The sequence below is a fragment of the Phodopus roborovskii genome, unplaced genomic scaffold (assembly GCF_943737965.1).
Source record: "Phodopus roborovskii unplaced genomic scaffold, PHOROB, whole genome shotgun sequence".
Taxonomy (NCBI): domain Eukaryota; kingdom Metazoa; phylum Chordata; class Mammalia; order Rodentia; family Cricetidae; genus Phodopus; species Phodopus roborovskii.
Genome location: NW_026126611.1, coordinates 11,686,302 through 11,709,028, shown reverse-complemented (window position 1 = coordinate 11,709,028; position 22,727 = coordinate 11,686,302). Strand labels below are relative to the sequence as shown.

General features: G+C 45.0%; 1 protein-coding gene across 1 annotated transcript in view; it reads left to right on the top strand.

Annotated features, from left to right (window-relative positions):
• Nucleotides 1–22,727, top strand: part of Mthfd1l (methylenetetrahydrofolate dehydrogenase (NADP+ dependent) 1 like) — a 150,028-nt gene that overhangs the window by 75,842 nt on the left and 51,459 nt on the right. Inside the window, exons 21-23 of the mRNA XM_051206011.1 lie at nucleotides 16,854–16,993; nucleotides 21,554–21,595; nucleotides 22,599–22,699. Coding sequence (XP_051061968.1) covers nucleotides 16,854–16,993; nucleotides 21,554–21,595; nucleotides 22,599–22,699 — 283 coding nt within the window. The remainder of the gene's footprint in view (nucleotides 1–16,853; nucleotides 16,994–21,553; nucleotides 21,596–22,598; nucleotides 22,700–22,727) is intronic.

Sequence of the window (22,727 nt, the reverse complement as noted above, 5' to 3'; positions counted from 1 at the left end):
TTTTCTAAAATTTGTGTTGTTTCTTTTTTGTGTTGACTATTGTTTTAGGGAAGCTAGTTTTTGTACATATGCATGCAGGTGCCTTAGGAGTCCAGAAGAGGGCACCAGATCTCCTGAGTAACAGGCGGCTATGACCACACATGGCATAGATGCTGGGAACTAAACTCAAGTCCTCTGCAAGAATAGCCCATGCTCTTACCTGCTGAGCATCTTTCCATCCCAGGGGAGGTGCTTTTGAGACAGTGTCTCCCTTGGTGGCTTTCTTTGCCCTGCTCAGTGCGTGAGCTAGGCTGGCAGAGATTCTCTTGCCTCTGCTTCCTGACAGGCAATGTGTGGTCCCTCTTCCCAGAAAACCAGTATTTCATCTCAAGGCTCCAGCCCTGGTGACCGTACTGAATCCCATCAGCTCTGAACACCGGAGCTTCGTTCAGCTCCGCCCTCTCGTGCCTCATCGTCTTTATTCAATTCCAATGGGAGTGTAGGGAGGGACCATATTCCAACAGTGTTCTCTTGCCTTGAAATGACTTTCTCAATATGTGGCTGAGTAAAGGTGACCTTGAGAGCCACTGACTTCAGTCATCTTGTTTGCCTTCATCCCCCATCCTTTAGGAGAGCTGTAAATCTTCCCTCTTGAGTTTCAGAGTACTCCGGTGAATAGTTACACCCAGCTACTGGCTTATTCACGCCATCTGTTTTTACTGCAGTGAAATGTTAAATACTCCATCATTTAGGTAGAAGAAAGCCAGACCAAACTAAACATTCCTATAATTTCATCCACCCTTAAAAAAAATGAGTTGAGGTGGTACCCAGCTTCTGAGCATAGAGGCTCCTGGAGCTCACCCTGTTGACATATGAAACCCTGCTCTCGGTCAGATCTTCACTCTGTTACGAAGTTCATTTTTGTGCCTTGAGTAATCCTATACATAATCATGTCAGGGGTAAGAACTGGGTTATTAGCAGTCTGGCTGGAGGGGATGTACGAACACAGGCAGCTGCTGGCTCTAGAGAGTGGGCGTTAGGCATTCCACTCAGACAGGCATTCACTGCAGGAATGTTGGTTCGTGGTGTCCCTGGACAACTGACTCCAGGAGATCGGTGCCGACTACATTCACCGACTTTCCTATATACGAGACCTCTTTGGTTTGCATTTGGTTTTGGAGCCTGTCTTCAATCCTTAAAGAAAATAATATGATTGAGGGAAGCCCACTGGCAGAGTAAGAGCCCTCCCAGCATGACCAAGGCCCTGGGTTCAATCCCCAGCACTAATAAATAAATGCTGGAGGCTGCAGAGATGGCTCAGTGGTTATGCTCTTGTAAAGGACTTGGGTTCGGATCCCAGCACCCACATAGCGGCTCACGAATGCCTGTCGGTCTAGTTGCAAAGGATCTGATGCCCTGTTCTGGGCCTCAGTGGGCCCCAGGCCAGCATGTGGTGCACATACCCACATGAAGGCAAAACACTCACACATGTAAAAGCAGAAAATAAGCAAGATTGGAACACTGTGCTTCTATACTTCTTGGGAAAGTATACAGATTAAATTAATCAGTCCCCTTTTTCCCAACACTCAACTTCACCAAGTCTGTGTGCGTTAGGTTCGGATATTAACATGTTTCTTAATGTGCTGTCTCTGTGTGCATTAGGTTCGGATATTAACATGTTTCTTAATGTGCTGTCTCTGTGTGCGTTAGGTTCGGATATTAACATGTTTGTAGTAAGACAGATATGTGGAGATAGGATTCCATGGCAGAGGCAAGCACGTCCAGGGCCTTGGATTCAGTTCCCAGCACTGGAAATGAAGGCAGAGACATGACATGTGGTTGAAATCTCTGTGACTTGGCTGCTGTGACCTGAACAGTTGACTGCCTAATTCCTCCTCTTGGTGATACTGGGTGGCAGAGCTGGTGATGAGCCTCTCCAGCAGACCCAAGTCCACAACACGCATGCGCACATGGTCTACACTCACAAACACACAAGACATAAAGAATTTTTTTTTAAAAAAAAGTTAAGGCATTTTTAAAAGTAAAATGTTTTAAAAGCCATTCTGGACATTAGGAATGCTCAACCTAACCTTGACCTCTTCTTTATGCCCTGCTTAATGCAAATGTGTTTAGAAATGAGCTCTGCGGCTCATTCCTGTTTGTGATTTATGTATATTCCAAACGGCGTGCTTGGACTATCGTTCTGCTTATCATCATAAAATGTGCAGTTCAAATAGGACGCTTGTCAAAACATCGTGATGCAGAGAGATTAGTGCTGTGAGGGCTGACATAAGATGACTTTCAAAAGTGGTCCTGAGGTTAGGCTGGAGTTTGTGACTTGTGGTCGCCTGGGCCTTCTAAGGGATTTTCTCTAACGTCCATTGCACAATAGGTTTTCAGATTACGTTACATGATTGCTATCCTAGCCCATCTGGGCCGAGAACATCTAGCATCAGGGTGCTGGACAGGAGCCAAATTGCCTTTTATAGTTTCAAAAAATTGCAATTATGCGAGAGTTTTTTTTTTTTTTTTTTAACATTTTTAAGCAGTATTTGGCGTCATTACAATATGGTGCTGTTCCTATACAAGACATAATGGGATTTTGAAGGAAGAATGCTGGAAAACTGGCACTTCCTAAAGGAGTATAATTTAGTATATTTTGTCAGAGACCTCTCTGCGTCTTTGGAGAAGGGCGTTCTTGTAGAGGAAGCAGGTTGCTAGCTGCTTTCTAAAAGCTGCCGCCCACTAGCCACAACCTGTAACTATAAATGTTCTCATCATTCCACTATTAATGTTGCGGTACAAAGTCTGTCACTGCGAAGTCCGCATAAGGGTTCAGGGTTCTGTGGACTACTTGTCTAGCTCACAACAAAGCAGAGTTTAAAAAGCTCGAGACAAAAGAGGTATCTGGGTGAAATGATAAAGACAATAGAAGAATTTAAACAAAATCAAAAGCCAGGGACAATCAAATGGCATCGCAGTCAATCGCACCTCTCTTGGGCAAACCTACTCAGTGACCAGGATGTCCATAGTGACTGCTAGTACTGTCTTACTCTGGAGACCTAGGCAATGGGGTAAAGTTAGAACAATGTGAAAAGCATAGATAATCTTTCTATTGCTAGTGTATGTAAATGCAGAAATAAAATTGAAGACACCAACTTAAATTTATACTTAAGTAATAAACATTTTAGTTTGCCCAGTTGGCTACGTTATAAATATAAATACCAATAGCCTTCCTTCATGTCAAGGGTAAACATATTATGTGGAAATGTGGGAAACAACCCTATTTATTCACACCCTCTTCTGTGATATAAAATACCTAGGAATAGATTTAACAGGATGTGAACATGGAGGAAGAATAACACAGCCACGTATGAAGCTGAGTTATTATTAATACAGTGAGACCAGAGTAAAGAGTGAGCCCATGAATCTCTTTGTCACACTAATACACATGCCTGAGCTATGTTGTAGTGATTCTGCTGCAAAAGCAGTGTGGGAATGTGAGCCATTTAGAATGGACGCCTTTTAAATCCTTAAAGGGCTGTTTTCTTGTACTGTCTTCATCGGATGATTTCAGGAGCTCCTGGAACTCTTCGTTTGAATTTTTGAAATTTTTACCTTTGTATGTATGTGTGCCTGGGAATTGAACCCAGTCTTCTGCAAGAGAACAAGTGTTCTTAACGACTGGGCTACCTCCAGCCCCCATTTTTAATGTTTATTTGCAGCTTATTTTGACACAGGATCCCATGTAGTGCACAGTGGCTTCCCACTCAGCATCTAGCTGAAGCTGACTGGTTCCCCTCTTACCTTCATCTCTGAGTGCTGGAGTAGTATGCATGCATCTCCGTGTCTGGCTTCATTTGTCTAGAGAATTGGTTTTATATGGGGGGACAGAAAAACAGCAGACCCTAAATTGATCACCTCTCCTGTCTCCTTCGGGATGTTCTCAGACTGGTGTTGTCTGTTATTCTGGCATGAGTAAAAATAGCTACAGCATTGGCTCTTACCATTCCTAATTCCTCTACCCTTTAACACAGTTCCCCATGTTGTGATGGCCCACAACCACAACTGTAAAATTATTTTCATTGCTACCTCAGAACGGTCGTTTTGCTACTGTTTTGAATTGTAATGTAAATATCTGACACGCAGGATATCTGATATGTGACCCCCAAAGAGGTCACACCCCACAGCTTGAGAGCCACTGGGCAATATAACTATCACTGTATGTGTGACACAGAACACCATGTAATATTTTACCATGATGCTTATTATCCCAGAAAAAGGGCCCACATTACAAAGATTGTTTCTTCCTTTCTTCTCTTCCTCCTTCCTTCTCTTCCTCTTGTTTCTTCAGTTGGAATCTTGTGGTACTCACTGTGTAACCAAAGATGACTGTGAATCTTTAATCCCCCTGCCTCCCCCTCCTGGGTGCTGAGATTAGAGGTGTGACCACCACTCCACTTTATATAGACAGTGCCTAGCATCAAACCTGCCCCCCCCCCCCCCGGTGCGGCTAGGTGAGCGTTCTGCCTACCTCTATCCCCAGCCTTTAAGTCAAAGTGTCATCATGCCTCTTGACCTTGCAAAATGTTGGAGCAAGGTTCATGAAGGGCCAGTTGAGGTTGCTCCCTGAAAGATTGTCATCGCTAGCTATAGGTCCCAGGAAGACTTGGGAAGCTAAAGCAGCTGACAAGGAATGCTCTGGAAGCCCCCTGGGAAACTAAAAGACTGACCAGGCCCCTCCCTGAGGTGACATCATCTGTTTAGAAGGGCTGCCAGCACAGCAGACTGTGCTCCAGCGATTCAGCTGTCCTTGGTGGTCACTCATGCTGGGGGATGCTCCTGTAAGTGACCCCACCAAACAAACTCGCCGTTCACCAACCTACGCTGGGATTCTTTCTTTGGTCTGTTATCAGTGCCCTACCAGGGATGGATACATACTGGGTGACATCTCTTCAGGAAGAGGCACAAAGCAGATGGTGGCACAGATGACTTGGCATGAATTCACCTGTACCTGGAGAAGCATTCTCAACACCTGAGCGTGATCATGGTGGATCCCGAAAGGCCTTGACTTCCCCAGCCCCTCCCCATCTCTCTGTGCCTCTCTCTTTTCCCCTGCCTCTTTCTGTCTCTCTCTCTCTCTCTCTCTCTCTCTCTCTCTCTCTCTCTCTCTCTCTCTCTGACAAGGCTGGCTTTGAACTCATATATCTGAGTCTCCTGCCTCGGCTTTCAGAGTGCTAAGATTACAGACATTTGCCAACATTGCCCGGTTCAAGAGGTGGTGGGGTTAGAATCCAGGCCCTCATACAAGCCATCTACCTGCTGAGCCTCATCCGCATCCCAGCCCATCCAGGAAGTCTTCCTCTTGTCCCACTGGGACATCCAGCAGTCATCCTGGAGCCCTGGGTAGTAGCAGCTCCAGATAATGGGGGAGCTGGCACACCGTCGCAGAGGGCCAACTGTGATCCCCTCTTGTGTGAGAGAAAAATACGCTTGTATTGGCATTGTGCCGCTTCTCCCCAGCTCCTCATTATCCTGGTCGGTTCATTTGTGAAAACGGCCTACCTAGTATTTCATCTAGATCAGTTCCTCCTGTGTCTTACTCATAGGCTATGAGGTTTTCTCTCTCTGCGCAGCATTAACTCGGGGGACTGAGGTCAAGTGACATTTCTAATTGAGAAGAGACTCGAGCTTTGCCTGATGTTAAGAACTAAGCCTCTAGAGGCTGGAATGAGGTCAGAACTCTTTGTGTGATGTGTGCATGTTTGTGAAGATCAGAGGTTAATGTGAGTGTCCTCCTCTATTGCCTTCCACCACACTTTTCGAGCCAGGTCTCTTGTCGAGGCAGGAGGCCATCCTTTCTTCTACTTTTGCTGGCCATTGAGTTCCTGTCTCCACCGTCCCGATGCTGGGGTTACAGACACACATGCCCAGTGCATGTGGTACTTGGGATCCACGTGCAGGTCATTATGTGTGTGCAGCAAGCGCTCTACCCACTCAGTGACTGATGCCTCAAAGCCATAGCACCGAGAAAACAGTTGTTGGCTTAAAAGGTCGGGATCCAGACTTGAAGCAGGACAGCAGAAACCACTATTGTATTGTCTTAACCTGGGAGTAGCGTGGGATATATATGTGTAGGACTCTGGAGGGTTTCCTGTTTCGCGGTGTGTTGAAATCATTTCCAGCCTAAACTCTCTCCTTTTGTGTATATTCTAAATCAAGAAGTGGTTTTTGGAAGCAAACTGTGTGCAGAGTTACTTTAAGTATTTTTAGAAGGCATATCGTGAAATTGCTGCCTGGCCTTAAAAAAAAAAAAAAGAAGTAAACGCTATCTATCTACACTCATCCAAAATACTCATGCAATTTTAGAAAGCAAGCCAAAAGGCTGAAGGATATGGGGAGAAAAATACAGATGAAGGTAGTGTTCAGATAACTGGTGTTTGGAACTCAGGATGTTTGTATGTGTAAATGTCCAAGCACATGATAAGCATCTAGAAGCTTGAGTGAAACTCAGCTCTCACCTCAGTGCTGAGCCGAGAGTTTGAATGGATGCATAGCCCATTCCTTGTAGGCTCCATTGGAACCCAATGAGAAATAACAACCAGAGTCATTTCTGTTTGCACAGAAAATGTCTCGGCCCTGCCCCCACCTGCCCAGCTTCAGCTGCTCGGCTACAGCCCACATCTGTACCATTCATCCCAGGGGACGTGCAAGCATGAATTGCTGTCCACAAAACCCGTCAGCACCACCAGCAGGCAGCTTGAAGCACCCAGCCCATTTACACGCTGCTATTAGTATTTATACTAAGCTCTGTGGATGGCATACAATAGCCAGTCTTGGCATTAGCCACACCCTCTGAAATCACAGGCCCAGATTCCCCCCTTTTCCCCTTCACCAAGCACACCAGACCGTATTCTTGTACTGCTGTAATGGCAGACGGTCTCCTAGGCACTTAGCTGTGGGCCCTCCCTTCCCAAGCACAGCTCTTAGGACCACGGAGGCCTGGCCCAATTGTATTTTCATGCATTTTGAACATATGTGCACAGGCAAAATAGAATTCAATATTGTGTGTTGTGCTTTGAAAATGTAGTAGACGTACAGATGGCCCCCGTCTCTCGGTTTGACACAAGCTTCACAATAGTAGGAGAGTATCTACATTCTGTGGCCAGCAACCTGGGAAATCTCTGCTTTGTTTTTTTTTTTTTTTTTTTTTTTTTTGGGGGGGGGAGCTGGTGATAATAACATGATACTGGGAAGTAAGCCCCACCATCACCAAGAAAACAGCTGATAGGCTACCGTGTGATGCGCTGTGAGGCTAGAATGTTCAGTGGGTTAGGGACATGAAATGCACTATCAACCTAACATATTCTCAATTTAGTGCATGTCTAACCCTCTTATTGCTGGGGCCCATTGTACCACTTTGATGGTATGTGTCACCCTGTTTAGCTACCTGGTCAGATAAGTCATCTGTCAGTATTTGCAAAGTTCTGGAAGTCAGCTGCATGGCCCTGATCCCTATGGGGCTGTAAAGATAAGCATAAAGGTTGCTAATCCTGGATTGAAAGATGTTCCCAGGGGTTTCCACTGCCCTGGGTACAGTGCTGAGTGAGAAATGGGAGAGCCCAGCTCTTTTTCTCCTATGTAAAGATCATAGGTGATGCTTTCCCCGGGGAATGTCTGACACAAGTAATTTCTCAATCAGCCACAGGTGTGTAAGAACCATCCTTGGGGTCTGGGGAGCAGACTCCATTGGTAAAGCACCTGTCATACATGTCTGAAGACCTGAGTTTGGATCCAGAGCAACATAGAAAAGCAGGTGGTAACCCCAGCCCTGGAAGGTGAGGGTGTGGGTGTACAGGCTGCCCTCTGGAGCTCATTCATCCACCTAGCTGAATCTGTGCGCTTAGGATGCATAACTTAATTTTTATCCAAGTGTTTTGTTCCAAATTTAAATTTCTCTTTGGCCAAAATCAACTTATAAAACAAGATGGTTAGTGGTAGTTCTAAATAACTAACCATGGCTAATTAATCTCTGGGAGTAGGAAGTAAGTTCTATACTCTTCTTCCAGAGTACATTGGAATTTTTTAAATTTTCAAAGCTTGTCACTGCACATACACACACACACACACACACACACACACACACACACACACACACTCACTCACTATCCAAGTGACCCTATGTCCTATTTATTATTGGCTTTTTTGAGATTGTCTCACTCTGTAGCTCAGTTGGATTACAACTCACTGTGTACATCTATCTGGTCCTGAGTTTCCCCAGCATCTTGCCTCCGTGCACCCCCCCCCCCAGTGTTGGGATTGCAGCCATGTAGCTCCACGTTTGGCCCTGTGGAATCATATATTCTCTTTCCCTCCCCCAGAGTTCACCCCCAATAGCTTCCTTATGCTCTGTGCTCCAACTTCAACCTTCCCCAGTGTGTGGAAACCTAGCCACTGGGCAAGAGGGAAGGCTCTTCAAAATAACACTCATTTGTGGTTTTACTGATCTCTTCCTTCAGTGTCCAAATATGCGCCCAGTAAGTTGATTTTTTTCTTTATCCTCTATGGAAATTAAACTCTTTTACATTTAATAGAATCAAGGGACCATGAATTACATCAACAAAACCTACAGAAAGGCTTTTGTTTTTAGTAAAATTTCATAGACCTAAGATGAGTTAGATCCTCACAATTAATACAGCCTAAACCAAGGTCATTGTTGTTTTTTAAGCTGTAACAATAACGCTGCAATTCCCTTGTGGTTCAGTTGATGACTCATCCAGGTTTACTTAGTCTCCTTCTAGCCACTGAGAAAATAACTAAAACCCCTCAAAGTCTAGCCCACCTTGAGCTCCAGTTCAGAACGCATGTGCTTCAGTGGCTTTGAACTGATTCTTCTGAGTTCATCTGCATGCAGCTGCAACGAATAACAGTGTTTACACAGGGCAGAAGGGGCCGGTGTGAGGACTCGTATCTGTTTCCTTTAGCTCTATGCAGAAATTACAACCCATAGTGCTTCAGGGTGAAGCCTAGCCCCACGCCCCTCACTTCTTCCTATATGTGCTTTCCATTCGTCATGAGAAAGTCAAGTATGGCCTGGACAAAAGCTACAGTTTCCTTTCTCCCTGTTTATAAGAGTTCACTCAGAGAATTGACCGAATCTGTCCTGTGCAGACATTTTTTTTTTTTAAATCTCAGCCCATTCTGAGCTGAGTTGGTAGCATTGACTGGTTCTGTGAGAACTTCAACAGTCCATAAATCCAATTTCACTTCCAAGGATGATGGAAAACTCAATATGTTATATATTATATGTGCATGTTGCATGCATCACACAGAAAATTTATTATTATCATAAAGTAGATATGAAACATGACAGTACTGATTTTTCTTTTTATCTTCTGAGCGCTTAAGGAACAAACAGCGCTTTTGTGATATAACAAGGTGAAAATTCAATTCCCAACTCTGGCGATAGTCTTCAGGTGTTTCAAGTATGAGAGACTCGAGGAAAACCTGTCTCCGTTTAAGGAGTGTCTGTCTCCTCAGTTGGGAAGCAAAAAACGAGAATTTCAAAACGCAATCATTTCCTTTCTCCCAGCCCGTCTGCATACTTGGTACAGACAATCTAAGCTAGGAAGTCAAAGTGACCCACTCCTCCAACCAGTGTTGAGAGAGCTGATGCCTGATTAGGGAGACAAGTCTTGAAGGGTCCCAGACAAGTGAGAAAGCGGCTCCAGGAATCTGCTAGATTCTGAGGAGGACTAAGACAATGTGCTTGTGTCTGTGCTTGGTGTAAGGAACCAAGGCCAGATAGTCGGGGTCCCCCAAGTATCCTCTCTAAAATTTTTCTTAATTTATCCCAACTCTCATCTGCCTTCCGCTGCCCAAGTCCCACCTCTGTTGGCATGGCAACTAACAATTAGGAAAGGTGATGGGTAATCCCCACACGAGTCGCTCTAAAAGAAAACAAACTTCTGAATCCAAAGAATGAAATGCCCTTGGAGCACACAGATAATTGGATTTTTTCCTTGAGAGTGGTTCAACTCCGAGAAATGTTTCGTGGTTGGCGGAGCATCAGCATGGCCACGTGGAGTAGGGACACTTGCAGGGACAGAGGTCCCATGGGCCTGGGTTTCGGTCCAGCTGAATACCACAGTGACCTTGAAAACGGTCATTGGAACCTTTCCATTATCAGCATCACAGGCTTTAAGCAAAAGGCTGTGCTGGTCATGCGGAAAGAGGGGAAGAATCACCCAGCTCATGTTGGCATGTGCCCATTGTCTTGATGCAGGAAGGTCCATCCCACTATGGGCGACATCATTCCTAGGCGGTGAGTCCTGGCTGCATAAGAAAACTTACTGAGCATAAGCCAGTGGTTGACCAGAAGGTGCTGTTCCTCCATGGCCAATTCCTGCTCTGGCTTCCCTGGGTGATGGGCTGTGACTTGGCATTTGTAAACTGAAACAAACCCTGCTTTCCCAAGTTGCTTTTGGTCAGAGCGTTAATCACCACAACAGAATAAAACTAGAACCAAGGGTCAGGTAGAAATGTTCGATACGTTTTCCATCTTCTCGTGCCTGGCTTTTTGTTTGTTTGTCTTGTTTTTTAAACGGTCCCCTCCTCTTACCATACACTCACTTTTTAGCAATGAGACTGACAACCCCACCCCTGTGCCTTCCCATGCAAAGCATTTTCCCCTGGATCCTCCTTTCCTGTGTGTGTTTCCCCTGGCCCCTCCTCCCTCCTTATGCTACTAAGTCAGGAGTCACCTTAGTCCCCAGTTGCCAAGTTGCACTGACCCCATTATTGATGCAATACATCAAAGCTGTGCTGGGAGGAATTTTTTATTTGGGTAATTCAGACTCCGGTGGATGAGGTTATGGTGATTAGCATAATAAGCCTGTGCTTCGGTGTTGTAGTCTAGCCTCTGGAGCATTTGTAATATTCTCAGAGGGAGTGTCTAGAAAGCCCAGCACACCTTTGTTCTGCTTGACCCATAGCCGGCTGCCTGAGTGGGATGGAGTTTTGAGCATTATAGGGTACCTGGTTGTGTCCCTCACCCCCTCCAGTGGGATGCAGCTTGTAGGGAACAGCATCGTTCCACTCAAGAAGAACTCAATGACATTTTATGGTTTGCGATGCCATAGGGATAGGTAAAGAATTAAGGCATTAGAATAGCCAGAGGTAAATACGAGACAGGGTAGAGTTCAGATTTATCGGCATTCAAGTAAGTAAATAAAATTCAAGGGCAGGTGCACACCTTGGAAGGCAGGTGGGTCTCCGTGACTTTGGTGCCAGCTCTGTCTACAAATCGAGTTTCAGGCCAGCCAGGGCTACACAGTACATCCCGGCGCGGAAGGAAGACTCGCTGGGAAGGAGTTTGGTGGGAGGGCGAAGGGACCGTACGTGTAGACTATGTATTCCTATAGACTATGACATTAGAAAGGAGAGGAGAGGCCAGAGTCATGCTGCCTGCTCATTGGGTAATTCATTTCTCCTCATCACAGTAATGAAATCCAGCTGTGGACTCAGTTGACTCACTGAGGATAGCAGAGAGAGGCTCGGTTGTCAGGTGAGAAGAAATGACAAGCTTTCCCCAAATCTGTGATGTGTGTGTTTAATGAGACTGAGTAGGGCGGTGGATAGCAGAGCCGGAAGTGGAGTGGAGACAGCCCCTGATTGGGCCATAGAGGAGCCTGGACACCATGGTCCCTTGACCTGATCTCCAGGAGGGAAATTGCCTTAGGCTGAAGAGCCATGAGGTTAGAGAATGCCAGCCCTAAAATTCCTACCCTTTGAACCTGTGTTGGACAGGGTTACTCTAGGAAGAGGTACTATTAATAAAGATGGGTGTCTATCTTGAAATCTGGGTCTTCATTATCACCCCCTCTTTCTTCATTATGTACAAAGAAGCAGCGATGTCCTAGGGAAACTTGGTGAATACAAACTCCCTCCCTCGGGAGTGGGGAGGGGGAGCTGTGTTTGTAGAGAGCACATGGCCCGCCTCATGATCTTGGCAGTGTAATTTTTTAGACCAGGCCTCTGGGTGCTCTGGGGGATTATCATGGCCAATGCTTCAACCTCCTTCTGCACCCAGAGCTCTGTTTTGTGAGTTCCTTCTAGCTTGAATCCAGACCCCCTCCCCAGCCTTTTCCGAGCTCCTTGTAGGTTTTGGAGCTTGAGTCAAGCCATCCTGCAGGACAGCTTCTGTGCTTACCCGATGAGCCTATCCTATCCGTCAGCATTTCCTGTTTCCATTCATGCTGTAAGTTACAAAAGGGAAAGAGAGTGCCAAGACAAATAATGGCTGTGCTTTTCGCAAAAAAAATTTTTTTTTTAAATCACAATCCTTTTTTAAATAAGTAGCCTTTTGAAACCTACGTTCCGTGCTTTTCAGGAAAGCCAGGTCATGCTAAGTGGACTTGCATCGTGATTTAAGAACAAGTCTATTAAACTCCGTGTAAGACAACCCTTTGGCGTGGCCCTCAGAAAATTTATTAGGGACAGCAAGTAAGATAAGGGAATAAATAGCTTGTTTCAGGACACCACGGAGGTTTTACTTGTCGGTGATTTCCCCCAGAAGTCCTGAGGAAGGGAAACCTGCCGGAAGAGTGGCTTGCCCTGTGAAGTCCAGGCTTCTTATCAAGGCTCTGTGGGCCTATGGCTGAACCCTGCGGTGTAGGTCTCTAAGTGAGTCGCTGGTAATGCCTTAGGGAAGTACTTCCTGCTTTAGTAAACACAGTTCGCCCAAGAGCCAACCTTCTCCCTGGCCGCCTGCGGTGTGGAAACAAACAACCTGAAAGGGATCACGTGTGCCCAGAAAACAAGAGTGGCTTTCAAAGCTTGGGAATCTGTCTCTTCCCGGTTTCCTGCATGATGTTTGGCAGCTGGAGGCCCGCGACCCTCACAGCCATGGCCCATTTCCTTCCCCTTTGTAAGACACTCTTTTCCACCACCTTCTTGTTTATGTCCAGTTTGTGCGTTAGAATACAAACTTGAGCAGAACTTGTCTGTTTTGACGTCTGAGATACGAGTGGCGTTTATACCATTGCATCTTTGATTTTAAAAAAAAATCAAATCTGCATTTTGTAGGGGAAAAAAGAGGATAGGTAGGGCTGGCGTGTGTTTTTTTTTTTTTTTTTTTTTTTTTTTTTCTTCCTATTTTTAATGTGTCCCTCTGTTTTTGTTGAGTTGTAACCTCTGAATTGGCCGTTGAGTCCCACGCTGTTCACGCATGCACTTCTATATATTAGAGATTGTATGTGCTTGTCCCTCGTGTCTAGGAAGGAGAATGCAGATCTCAGGAGTGTAGTGGCATCTTGTTGAGTCCACAAAGCCCAAGACAAATGATTAACAGGTATTTGTCAGGGAAGCACCTACACAATTAGTAGTAAATAACTGATGTGGTCATTCTGCTCCTGAAGGTGTAGTCTGTCCTTTTGGAGTTCCGACTACTGCCCGAGAGAGAGCCAACCCTTCCTCTTCTAAGGGGTCATGGCTACACACCCAAAGCCACGCCCCTAGGATGCAAGTAAGTCCACTGGTGAAACAAGGTGCCACTACACAGGAGTAGGGCGACAGAAGGAAAAAACGCCCAAGCGGGCAAAAAGAAGGGAAACTCCCCTGCCTGAGATCCAGACACGCTTGTAGATGAGTCATTGAGCTGGGATTTAGACACTGGGTTGAAAGAGAGGAGAGCAAAGGAATTTCCCAGGCGGGAAAGAAGATCAGAGATGATAGTAATATAGTGTAGGACTCTGCAGGAAGCTCGATAGCTTGACGCTGCTACAGAATGAGGTGCGGGTGTCCGTGTGCATGCTCACACATGTCTCTGCATATGTACAGCTTTGTGTGCCCGTGGGTGCGAGCCAGAGGACAGCCTCAGCAGGTGTGTCTGTCCTGAGAGTGTCATCCACCTTTTTTTTTTTTTTTTTTTTTTTTTTTTTTTTTTTTTGTAAAGACACTTTCTCATAGGCCTGAAACTCACCTGTTAAGGTTAAGTTGGCTGCCTATCCCGCCCCAGGGATCCACCTGTCTCTGCTTGCCCGGTGCTAGGATTATAAGCAGGGGGCAACTATGCCTGGCTTTTTATAGCATGGGTCCTGGGAATCGAACTCCTGTCCCTACGTTTACGCATGTGCTATACCAACTGTGTGCACTCCCTGCCCTGGAGTGTGGGGATGGACGAAATAGGGATGGTTTGCATGAGCAGGGGCTCACACGAGGCTCAGGGGAAGATCCTCGGAGTATTTTCCCCTAGGAACAGAAGAGAACGTGGGGAGTTAGAACACTGAGAGTTAGGACAATAGCTAGGGCTGAGAAGGGAAAAGATTGTAAAGACAATGCATTCATCCTCTGCCTCTGGGGGCAGGAGTTTAAGGGTTTGGTATTTGCAGTAATTACTCTTCGTACTGCTGGATAAAACAATGAGAAAAGCATCTTAAAGGGAAAAGGGTTCATTTAGGCTCCCAGTTTCAGTGAGTGCGCCCTGGCCAGGGAAGGGCGGTAGCGGGAGTGGGGAGCATTGCATCCACGGTCAGGAAGCACGGAAAGGTAAATATTCCTCTTGCCTCAGTTTCTCCTTTTCTCTGCGGCCCTTACATCTCCCCCCATCCCAGAATCCCCTTCGCACCCTAAGCTTTGTCTTCATAGTGTCTTCACACAGTAGCCTCTAGGGGCCTCCCTGCAGGGGTAAGAATCATCTCTAATTTCGACCACTATGGACGCATTCATGAAATCTCATCTGCAGTGTAGGAGACATGTCCTTTCGACTGTTGTGCTATAAATCTACGCAAAGAGAATGTAATAAAATTCAGGGGGGAGGGGGAGGGCAGGCAATGGAGTAGGGAAATAAATGAGAACAACGCCAGGAAAACCTGTTCTTTTCTATAGTAAGCTAAAACATTCATTTTTAAACATAAAATTTAATGAAATGACTTGTCAAATGTATGTCAGTGGTCATAAAAGATGTTTTATGCCCTTGGCCTATAAACTCGCCCTTGGAAATTTATTCCAAGGGCACACTTTGCAAGAGATTTAAGTGCGAATGCAACATGAGTTCAGTGTGTCTTTGTGCATGCTGGAGATTGCCCAAATGTTCAATAACAGAGGGAACCGCTTTACACATGTTGGCACATCCGTGAACAGAATTACAAGCTGCTGTTTTTATAATCAAAAATTCTGAAAGTTTGTAATACAGAAATAAAATTATACTTTTAAGTTAAAGGAGACTACGCAATTCTGTGTATTCTGTATAAACGAAAAAACGGGTATATGAAATGCTAAAAGAAAAGAAAAGAATTAAGTGTATTTAGAGTTTATTGAATCTGAAATTTATTTCCCTCCATTCTTGTTAAGATTCCTATATCCCATGAATACTAGAGCGGATATCTTCATTTGTTCACTTTTTTACCTTGTGTGCTGCTGCTGAGGGTTTGAACTGAGGAATTCACTCCTGCAAGGCAAGCATTGTGCTACCGAAATTCGAGTTCAACCCTTAAATATTTTTACATAAACCACAGTATATTCATTCACTTCTATTTCCCATCTGTACCATTAAATATGATCTTAGTCACAATGTCAGTAGATGGTGCATATTATCTTCCCAAATGATAATGGGTAATCATTGAACATGAGTGTCTTTTTAAAAATGTTGGTTCGAGTGGGCCTAGAGAGATGGTTCAGAGGTGAAGGCCACTGGCTGTTCTTCCAGAGGACTGGATTTGATTCCCAGAACCCACATGGCTTATAACTGTCTGTAATATGGATCCATGGTCTCCTCTGACCTCTGCAGATACGAGACACACAAATGGTACACAGACATACAAGCAGGCAAAACACCCACACACTTAAAATTTGTTATTTTAAACTCTGGCTGAGTAGATCTCAATATTCCACCTTTTAAACAAGCTCTTAAGCGATGTCATTGCTTTTGGTCTATGGGTCTCACGCACACTGAATACCAGGGTCCTGGAGTTCTCCCTTGGGTAGGAAGATAATCTAATGCTTCATTTTCTGTCATGGTTTTAGGAAACAATACTCATATTCATTCTATCTGCCACCTCCACCAATGCCACAATATTTTTGGGGGGAGAAGAGTGTGTGCAGGTATGCTATGTGTGTATGCACATGTGTTCATATGCACACAGAGGTCCGAGGAAGACATGGGATGTCCTATTCCAGGGTCTCTCGATGAACCTGGAACTATGCTGGTGGCCAGCGAGCCCCAGCAATCCTCCTGCCTCTACTCCCCAAAGGGCTGGGGTGGCAGGTGCACACAGCCTCACCAAGCTTTCTTCATAGACGTGGAGATCTCAACCCAGTTCAGATGCTTGTGCAACAAATGTTCTCTGACCCCTATCCCCAGCCCCAACACTAACATTTCTGTCAGCGGGGAAGAAGCCTGTAGAAATGAGTATCTCTGTGATTCTGGAATTAAGCTGATGTCTTTCATCAACTCTCATGATCAATATCCTTAAGCCATACCTCCAACTTGGATTTTACTCATCAAGAGAAATGATCAGCCACCTCTCTGATAAAGTTTGGAACCCGATCACGAAGCTGAAAATCCCATCTGTGTTAAGAAAAGCTTTGATTTGAGTTGGAGTACTGGGAAGACAGTTCTTGGCCTGGCGATGAGTCTTTGTAGCCTGTTGAGTCCAATGGGGTAGAGACCTGCCTTGTGCAATGAAGTTGAGCATCTTCCATTGTGAGGGAGATGTCAGGCTACCTTAGTGTAGACACAAGATACAGCGTCATGCAGTGACCTTGGCGTAGTAGGAGTAGGGCCCATTGTGAGCCTTGCCCTGTTATTGAACATTGATTGCCAGCACCTGTTCTGTTTTCAGACACAAGTTCATTCCCTATTTGTTTTTGTGCAGTGACTGAAGCTGGCTTTGGGGCTGATATTGGGATGGAGAAATTCTTCAACATCAAATGCCGAGCTTCCGGCCTGGTACCCAACGTGGTTGTGCTGGTGGCCACCGTTCGAGCTTTGAAGATGCATGGAGGTGGGCCAAGTGTAAGTTCTTTTTTTTTTCCCTAGCTTTCAAAAAACAAAAGGCCAGGAGATGGAGTGATGATTCCATCTTAAGAGGACCTGGGTTCGATTCCCATCACCTACACCTGGTAGCTCTCAACTGCCTATAACTCCAGTTCCCGGGGATTCAATGCCCTGGTCTGGATTCTATGGAGCACCTGTGCACCCAGGTTACGTACACATAAATAATAATAATAATAAAAAAAACATTTTTTTAAAGCTATATATGGGCTGGAGATTTGGCTCAGTAGGTAAGAGCGCTTGCTTCTCTTCCATTCCTGGGTTCAGTTCCCAGCACCCACACACTGGCTCACAGCTGTCTGTAACTCCAGTCCCAGGGGATCTGGTGTCCTCTTCTGACCTCCTTGAACACCAGGCATATATATGTAGGCAAAACACTCATACACATAAAATTTTTAAAAAGTTTAAAAAAAAAAAAGCTCACGCAGGTAATCCTAGCACCCAGGTGACTTGAGTCGGGAGGGTACCACAAAGTTCCAAAGCAACCAAGGCTCAGAGTAGAACCTGTCTGGAAGAAAAGGTACACTGTGACATAGTATTTGAGACATAGAATGTGCTAGATGTTTCCAGTCGCCCATAAAGTCTGCTTCCTTTCTTTGAAGTTCACCCAGTAGAGCATTTGGAGCTTAGTTCCCGTCAACTACATGTGGTGCCCACAGGTGACTTCCAAACAGCACCATAGAACCACTGTTATATCCCTGACACATGGGCCAAGCCTCTGTAAGCATCTGGACTGGGACAGGAGGGTAGAAGCTCTCATTCCTCGACGAGGGCCACTGGGGTCGGAATGACGACGGCTTTGATGGATTTGCCATGCATCACCGGATAGGATACCTTTTTGGCACAGGGATATTATAGATTATCAGGTTCCACCTAAAACCTCTTTCCTTCTGTCTCTGCCAATTGTGACGTTGACTCCTGCACAATACTACAGGCATCTGAGGAGCCCTGTTTGGAAAACTCAAATTCTGCTTTTTTTTTTTTTTTTTTTTTTTTAAGGTCTGATTATTTAACCCTGGCTATCCTGGAACTCACTATGTAGACCAGCTGGCCTGGAATTTACAGAGACCCAGTTGTCCCTGTTTCTCCAGTGCTGGGATTAAATGGGTGTGCCACCACACCTAGCAATTTGTTTTAATATATGTGAAGATTTTTAATGTCTATCTTTAAAATGTACAAAATGGCTGTTATGTGTGTTTTTAAAGTTTGTTTGGTTTTTCACTTTAGAAATTTCCAAGTGAGAAAATTTTTGTTTGAGGCTTCATTATTTTCCTGCCTGATGGTAGCACATGGACATGAAAGGCATCAACCTGATTTCTTAATTAAAGTACTACGATCACTAAAAATAAGTAACAGGTTTGCTGTTTGGCAACAAACTATGTCACATGTTCGTCTTAGCCTTTTTTTTTTTTTTTTTTTTTTTTTTTTTTTTTTTTTGTCCTAGGAACTATTTTTCATCTCTTTTTATAGCCAAGGAAGCCCAAGATTTTCTGGGTTTGGAAACAATAGCCAGCAGCAGGTCAAATCTGAAGCCAAGAATGTCAATCAAACCCCCTGCTTTGTCCACACGCTCTGAACTCCAACTCAGCACTGGACACAGTAGAGCTTCATTTTACCTGAAGTTGCATCATCATCCCAAAAGCAAAATCTGTAAAGACACACATGAATTTGTAAAGACGGACATTATGAGTCCTCAGGGATTCTGATTATGCTTAGAATTCCAGTTGTTGCCATCAGTCCAACACTTTAAATTTTGAATCACTAGGCCTGCTTCTACTTTGAAAAAGAAAAATATGTATACTTTGAAATGCTTTAAACTCAAAGGGCTTTGGCATCTCTAAAAGGATTAGAGTCTGTTTGGTCTGGTTTGGTCTTTATAAAACAAGGAGGAAATCGTGGAGATCCAGCGGTGGGAATATCACAACTCTGTTCAGGGAACTGGTCAGATCTAGAATTTACAGTCCAGGGTTTTCTCAGATCTCCATTATAAAAATGTCCAACATGATTTCCAGTCCGATTTCACTTCTTACTGTGTGTTCTGCATAGCCAGGCTGTGTTTTATTCTGTTATTCCTTCCTATTTCTTCATTCCCTATTTAATGTCTTGGTTCTGTGTCAGAGAAGGTCTCAGACCAAAGGTAGAAATGAAAACCATTTAGTCAGCTTCCCATTATTGAAACATGCTTGATGATCAGCTCAGAAAGAGATACAATTTATTTTCACTAGCATCCTTTTGTTTGTTTTTGTTTTGTTTTGTTTTTTTCCCCCGAGACAGGGTTTCCTCCGTGTAGCCCTGACTGTCCTGGAACTCTATTTGTAGACCAGGCTGGCCTCAGACTTACTGAGCTCTTTCTGGCTCTGCCTCCCACACGCTGGGATTAAAGGCATGCACCACCACCTCCCAGCTCACACCTTTGTAACTTGTAAGCTCGTGGTCAACGTTTGTGCCTGTAGCAAGGCAGTTCATCAGGTTAGGAGTCCAGGACAAAGCAAACCCACTTACCTCGTGAGGGTGGGTCCCATATCTCCTGGGAGAGTTCCCATTAGGAGCCTGCTTCCGAGACTCTACCACCTCCCACTAGCTCTCCCCCGGAGAACATACACCCATAGGTGTGTGGGGAACATTGAAGGACCCAACTATTGCATGAGTGAACAGTAGTCAGATATGGCTGGACAGGCCATCGAAGCCAAGCACGTCTTTCCTGAGCCAGGCCTCACGCTGTTTCCTAAGTGTCCCTCCCCCTCAGATTCTGAATTCCTTGCGCTCAGGAACTGTCTTAGTCACTGTGCCCCAGGGCCTGCCATATTCCGAGTCCTGGAAATGTTTTCAGTCATCGGGTTGGGATGGGCTCTTCTCATCGTTTGATCAGTCCATTTTATTCCTTGTTTCCCACCTCAGTGTGTTTGCTTCGTACTTGAAACAGCTCTGTTACACTATTTTTGGTCATTTCTGCTCCCTTTCGACGTCATCACACAGATAGCCGCGGCCACCTCCTTTGTGTTTACTCAGCTGAGATGGCTCTTTTAATCCACTGTTTGTGCAGTGGAAAACCGTATGACCTTTGAACTTGCCCATTCTAACACAGTTGTTTTTCTCACGGCTGTGACCGAAAACCTGACAAGAAGCAACTTAGAGGAGGAAGGGCTTGCTGGGGTTCTGGATCTGAGCCAAGAGGGTAGGGGTCATCAGTGTGGGGGGGGGGCGGGGATAGACAGGAGCGTGAGGCGGATGCTTGCACCGAGAGACAGATGCTGATGCTCATCTGGCTTTGTGCTGGTACCTTTTCATTCAGTCCTGGTCCCCAGCCCCTAGGATGGCACTGCCTACATTCACCACCGGTCTCTGGAAGTACCCTGACAGACACACCCAGGGTGGCTCCTCAGTAATGCCCTGAGATCCAAAGCCAAGCTGTTCCTTCGTCTTTCTCTGACCTACAGGTGACCCTTTTCACTGCGACGACCTGCATCTTATTGGTAGATTTTATTTTTACTTTTTTGAGGTTTGGGAGATCTAGCCTACGTGAGACTAGTTCTGTACCACTAAATTACGTGTTGGAAACCCCGTGTGTATTTGAGAATTAGCTTCTAGGTTCTGCAGCCTCTTTAGGGCTTCTGTTCAAAGGGCATTAGATATCTCTTCATTGGCTTGGGTCTGTTTGAATATATTTCCATGAAAGTTATTGCTTATTTCATAAATATATATATATATATGTATATATACACATATATATTTCTTATAGACCTGCTCCATATACTTAATATTTGTAAATAATATAACAAATTACTTCCGTTTTCGTATGTTACCTTATCCCTAACTTGTCTGAATTCTCTTAATTGCTGTGCTCCTTTAACCTACCAAGTCTTTGGGGGATTCTGTGCCGACATTCTTGTCTAAAAATAAGTTCCGTTTCTTCCTCCCAGTCTATACTTTTCCTCCCTTGTCGCAATTAGGTTTTCCTAATTGCTATGCAGTGTTGGGTAGGGGTGCTGGCTGCAGGCATCTTTGTAGTTCTCATCCCTAAATGCGATGCCTGGAATCCATTTTTAATGAGGATTCAGGGATTACCTTCTATTTTTAATTGGCCAAATTAGCATAAAAACCGATGCAGGTTTTTCTTCGTCTTTCGGGATGACAACTTGGTTTTTCTCTTTAAGACCCTACATGCGTTGCTTAACATATTATCACTTTCAAGAACTCGTACGTTGCCAGGACAATCCCCGTTTAGATAGCTATGTCTGCATTACACATGACTGGGTTTTACTAATCAGTTTGCTAATGTTTTGAGTTCGTCTCCCCCATTTATAGGAATGAAATGTTAACTATACAAAATTTTTAAATTTTGGAGTGTTTTTTCTTCTTAACTATGAAACACTTGTGTAAACATTACAGTAATTGATTTATTCAAAGTTAAGTAGAACTCTCCTATAAAACCATCTAGACCTGTTTCTACAGTGAACAATTTCTTTCCCCAAGCCACGGGATGAGTCATAGTTTTTTTTTTTTTTACTGTTTGTGTTTCAGGTCACTGCTGGAGTCCCTCTCAAGAAAGAATATACGGAGGAGGTAAGGGAAACTAATCACTCAACCCAATTAATGATCAGCTTCCACTTGAACAGTAAAGAATGACCATAAATCGCACCAGCAACTTCTTAGAAATGTGCCTTTCTGCACTGGGGAGATGGGGCTCAGTGGGTAGAGTGCTTGCCTTGCAGTCAGGAGGATCTGAGTTCGATCCCTGCCGGGCATGGTTGCTTTCTCAACACGAGAGGCAGAGACAAGTGGATCCTTGGGGCTCACCCCCTCCAGCCTACCCACCTCACTGCCTCCAAGAGAAAAATAGACAGCACCTGAGGAATGGCCAGCACTGTCCTCTGGCCTTGGCAAGCATGCACACATAACTATAATTTGAATTTTTAAGAATCCCTGTGAAATGGGTGGGATAAAAAGATGAGAACCATTCGGTTAACTCCCAAAGCTGAAGAAAAGATAGATATAGGCTTATTGCTGTCCTCTACCCTCAAGACAGCCATCCTGACCCTGAAAGAGGGAAGCTAGTGCTTGTGTCTTCCTTTGCTGTAGGAAAAAGCTGACTCTTGGAAGACGTGCAGTTCTTTTTATGGCTTACAAGAGTGCAGTAACTTCTGTGGATAAACCGGTTAACTGGCAGCAATACCACGTAGCTCCTACAGGTGGCACCGTGGGTTTAAGCCGGAGTAGCTGCTAAGGACCCCTAAGCCTCCCAGAGACTTGTGCCTTTTGCCCCCCTGGCTGCAAGGGGTGGGCTGTTTATTTTCTGATGACCAGTCCTCCCATAGAAATGGTTGCCCAGCCCAAGACTCACATACATGTGCTTGAACCCAGACTGCTTTTAGGAGCTAAGTTGAACATGAATTACCTCTGTCTCGGCCATCTTTCTTGGAAACTCAAGGTGATTTGGGTCTACTTTTGGAAGTTTCCGGGACAATAACATGAGAAAAAATAGACTTGCCAGTGTGATGAGACTTGGCCTAGCTTGGGGGTGTTTATGAGGTGGGACAAAATGACAAGGAGGCTGATTTCCTTCCAGAACATTCAGTTGGTGGCTGATGGCTGCTGTAACCTCCAAAAACAAATTCAGATTGCTCAGCTCTTCGGGGTGCCTGTCGTGGTGGCATTGAACGTCTTCAAGTGAGTCCAGCTCTCTGCTGTCTGTAGG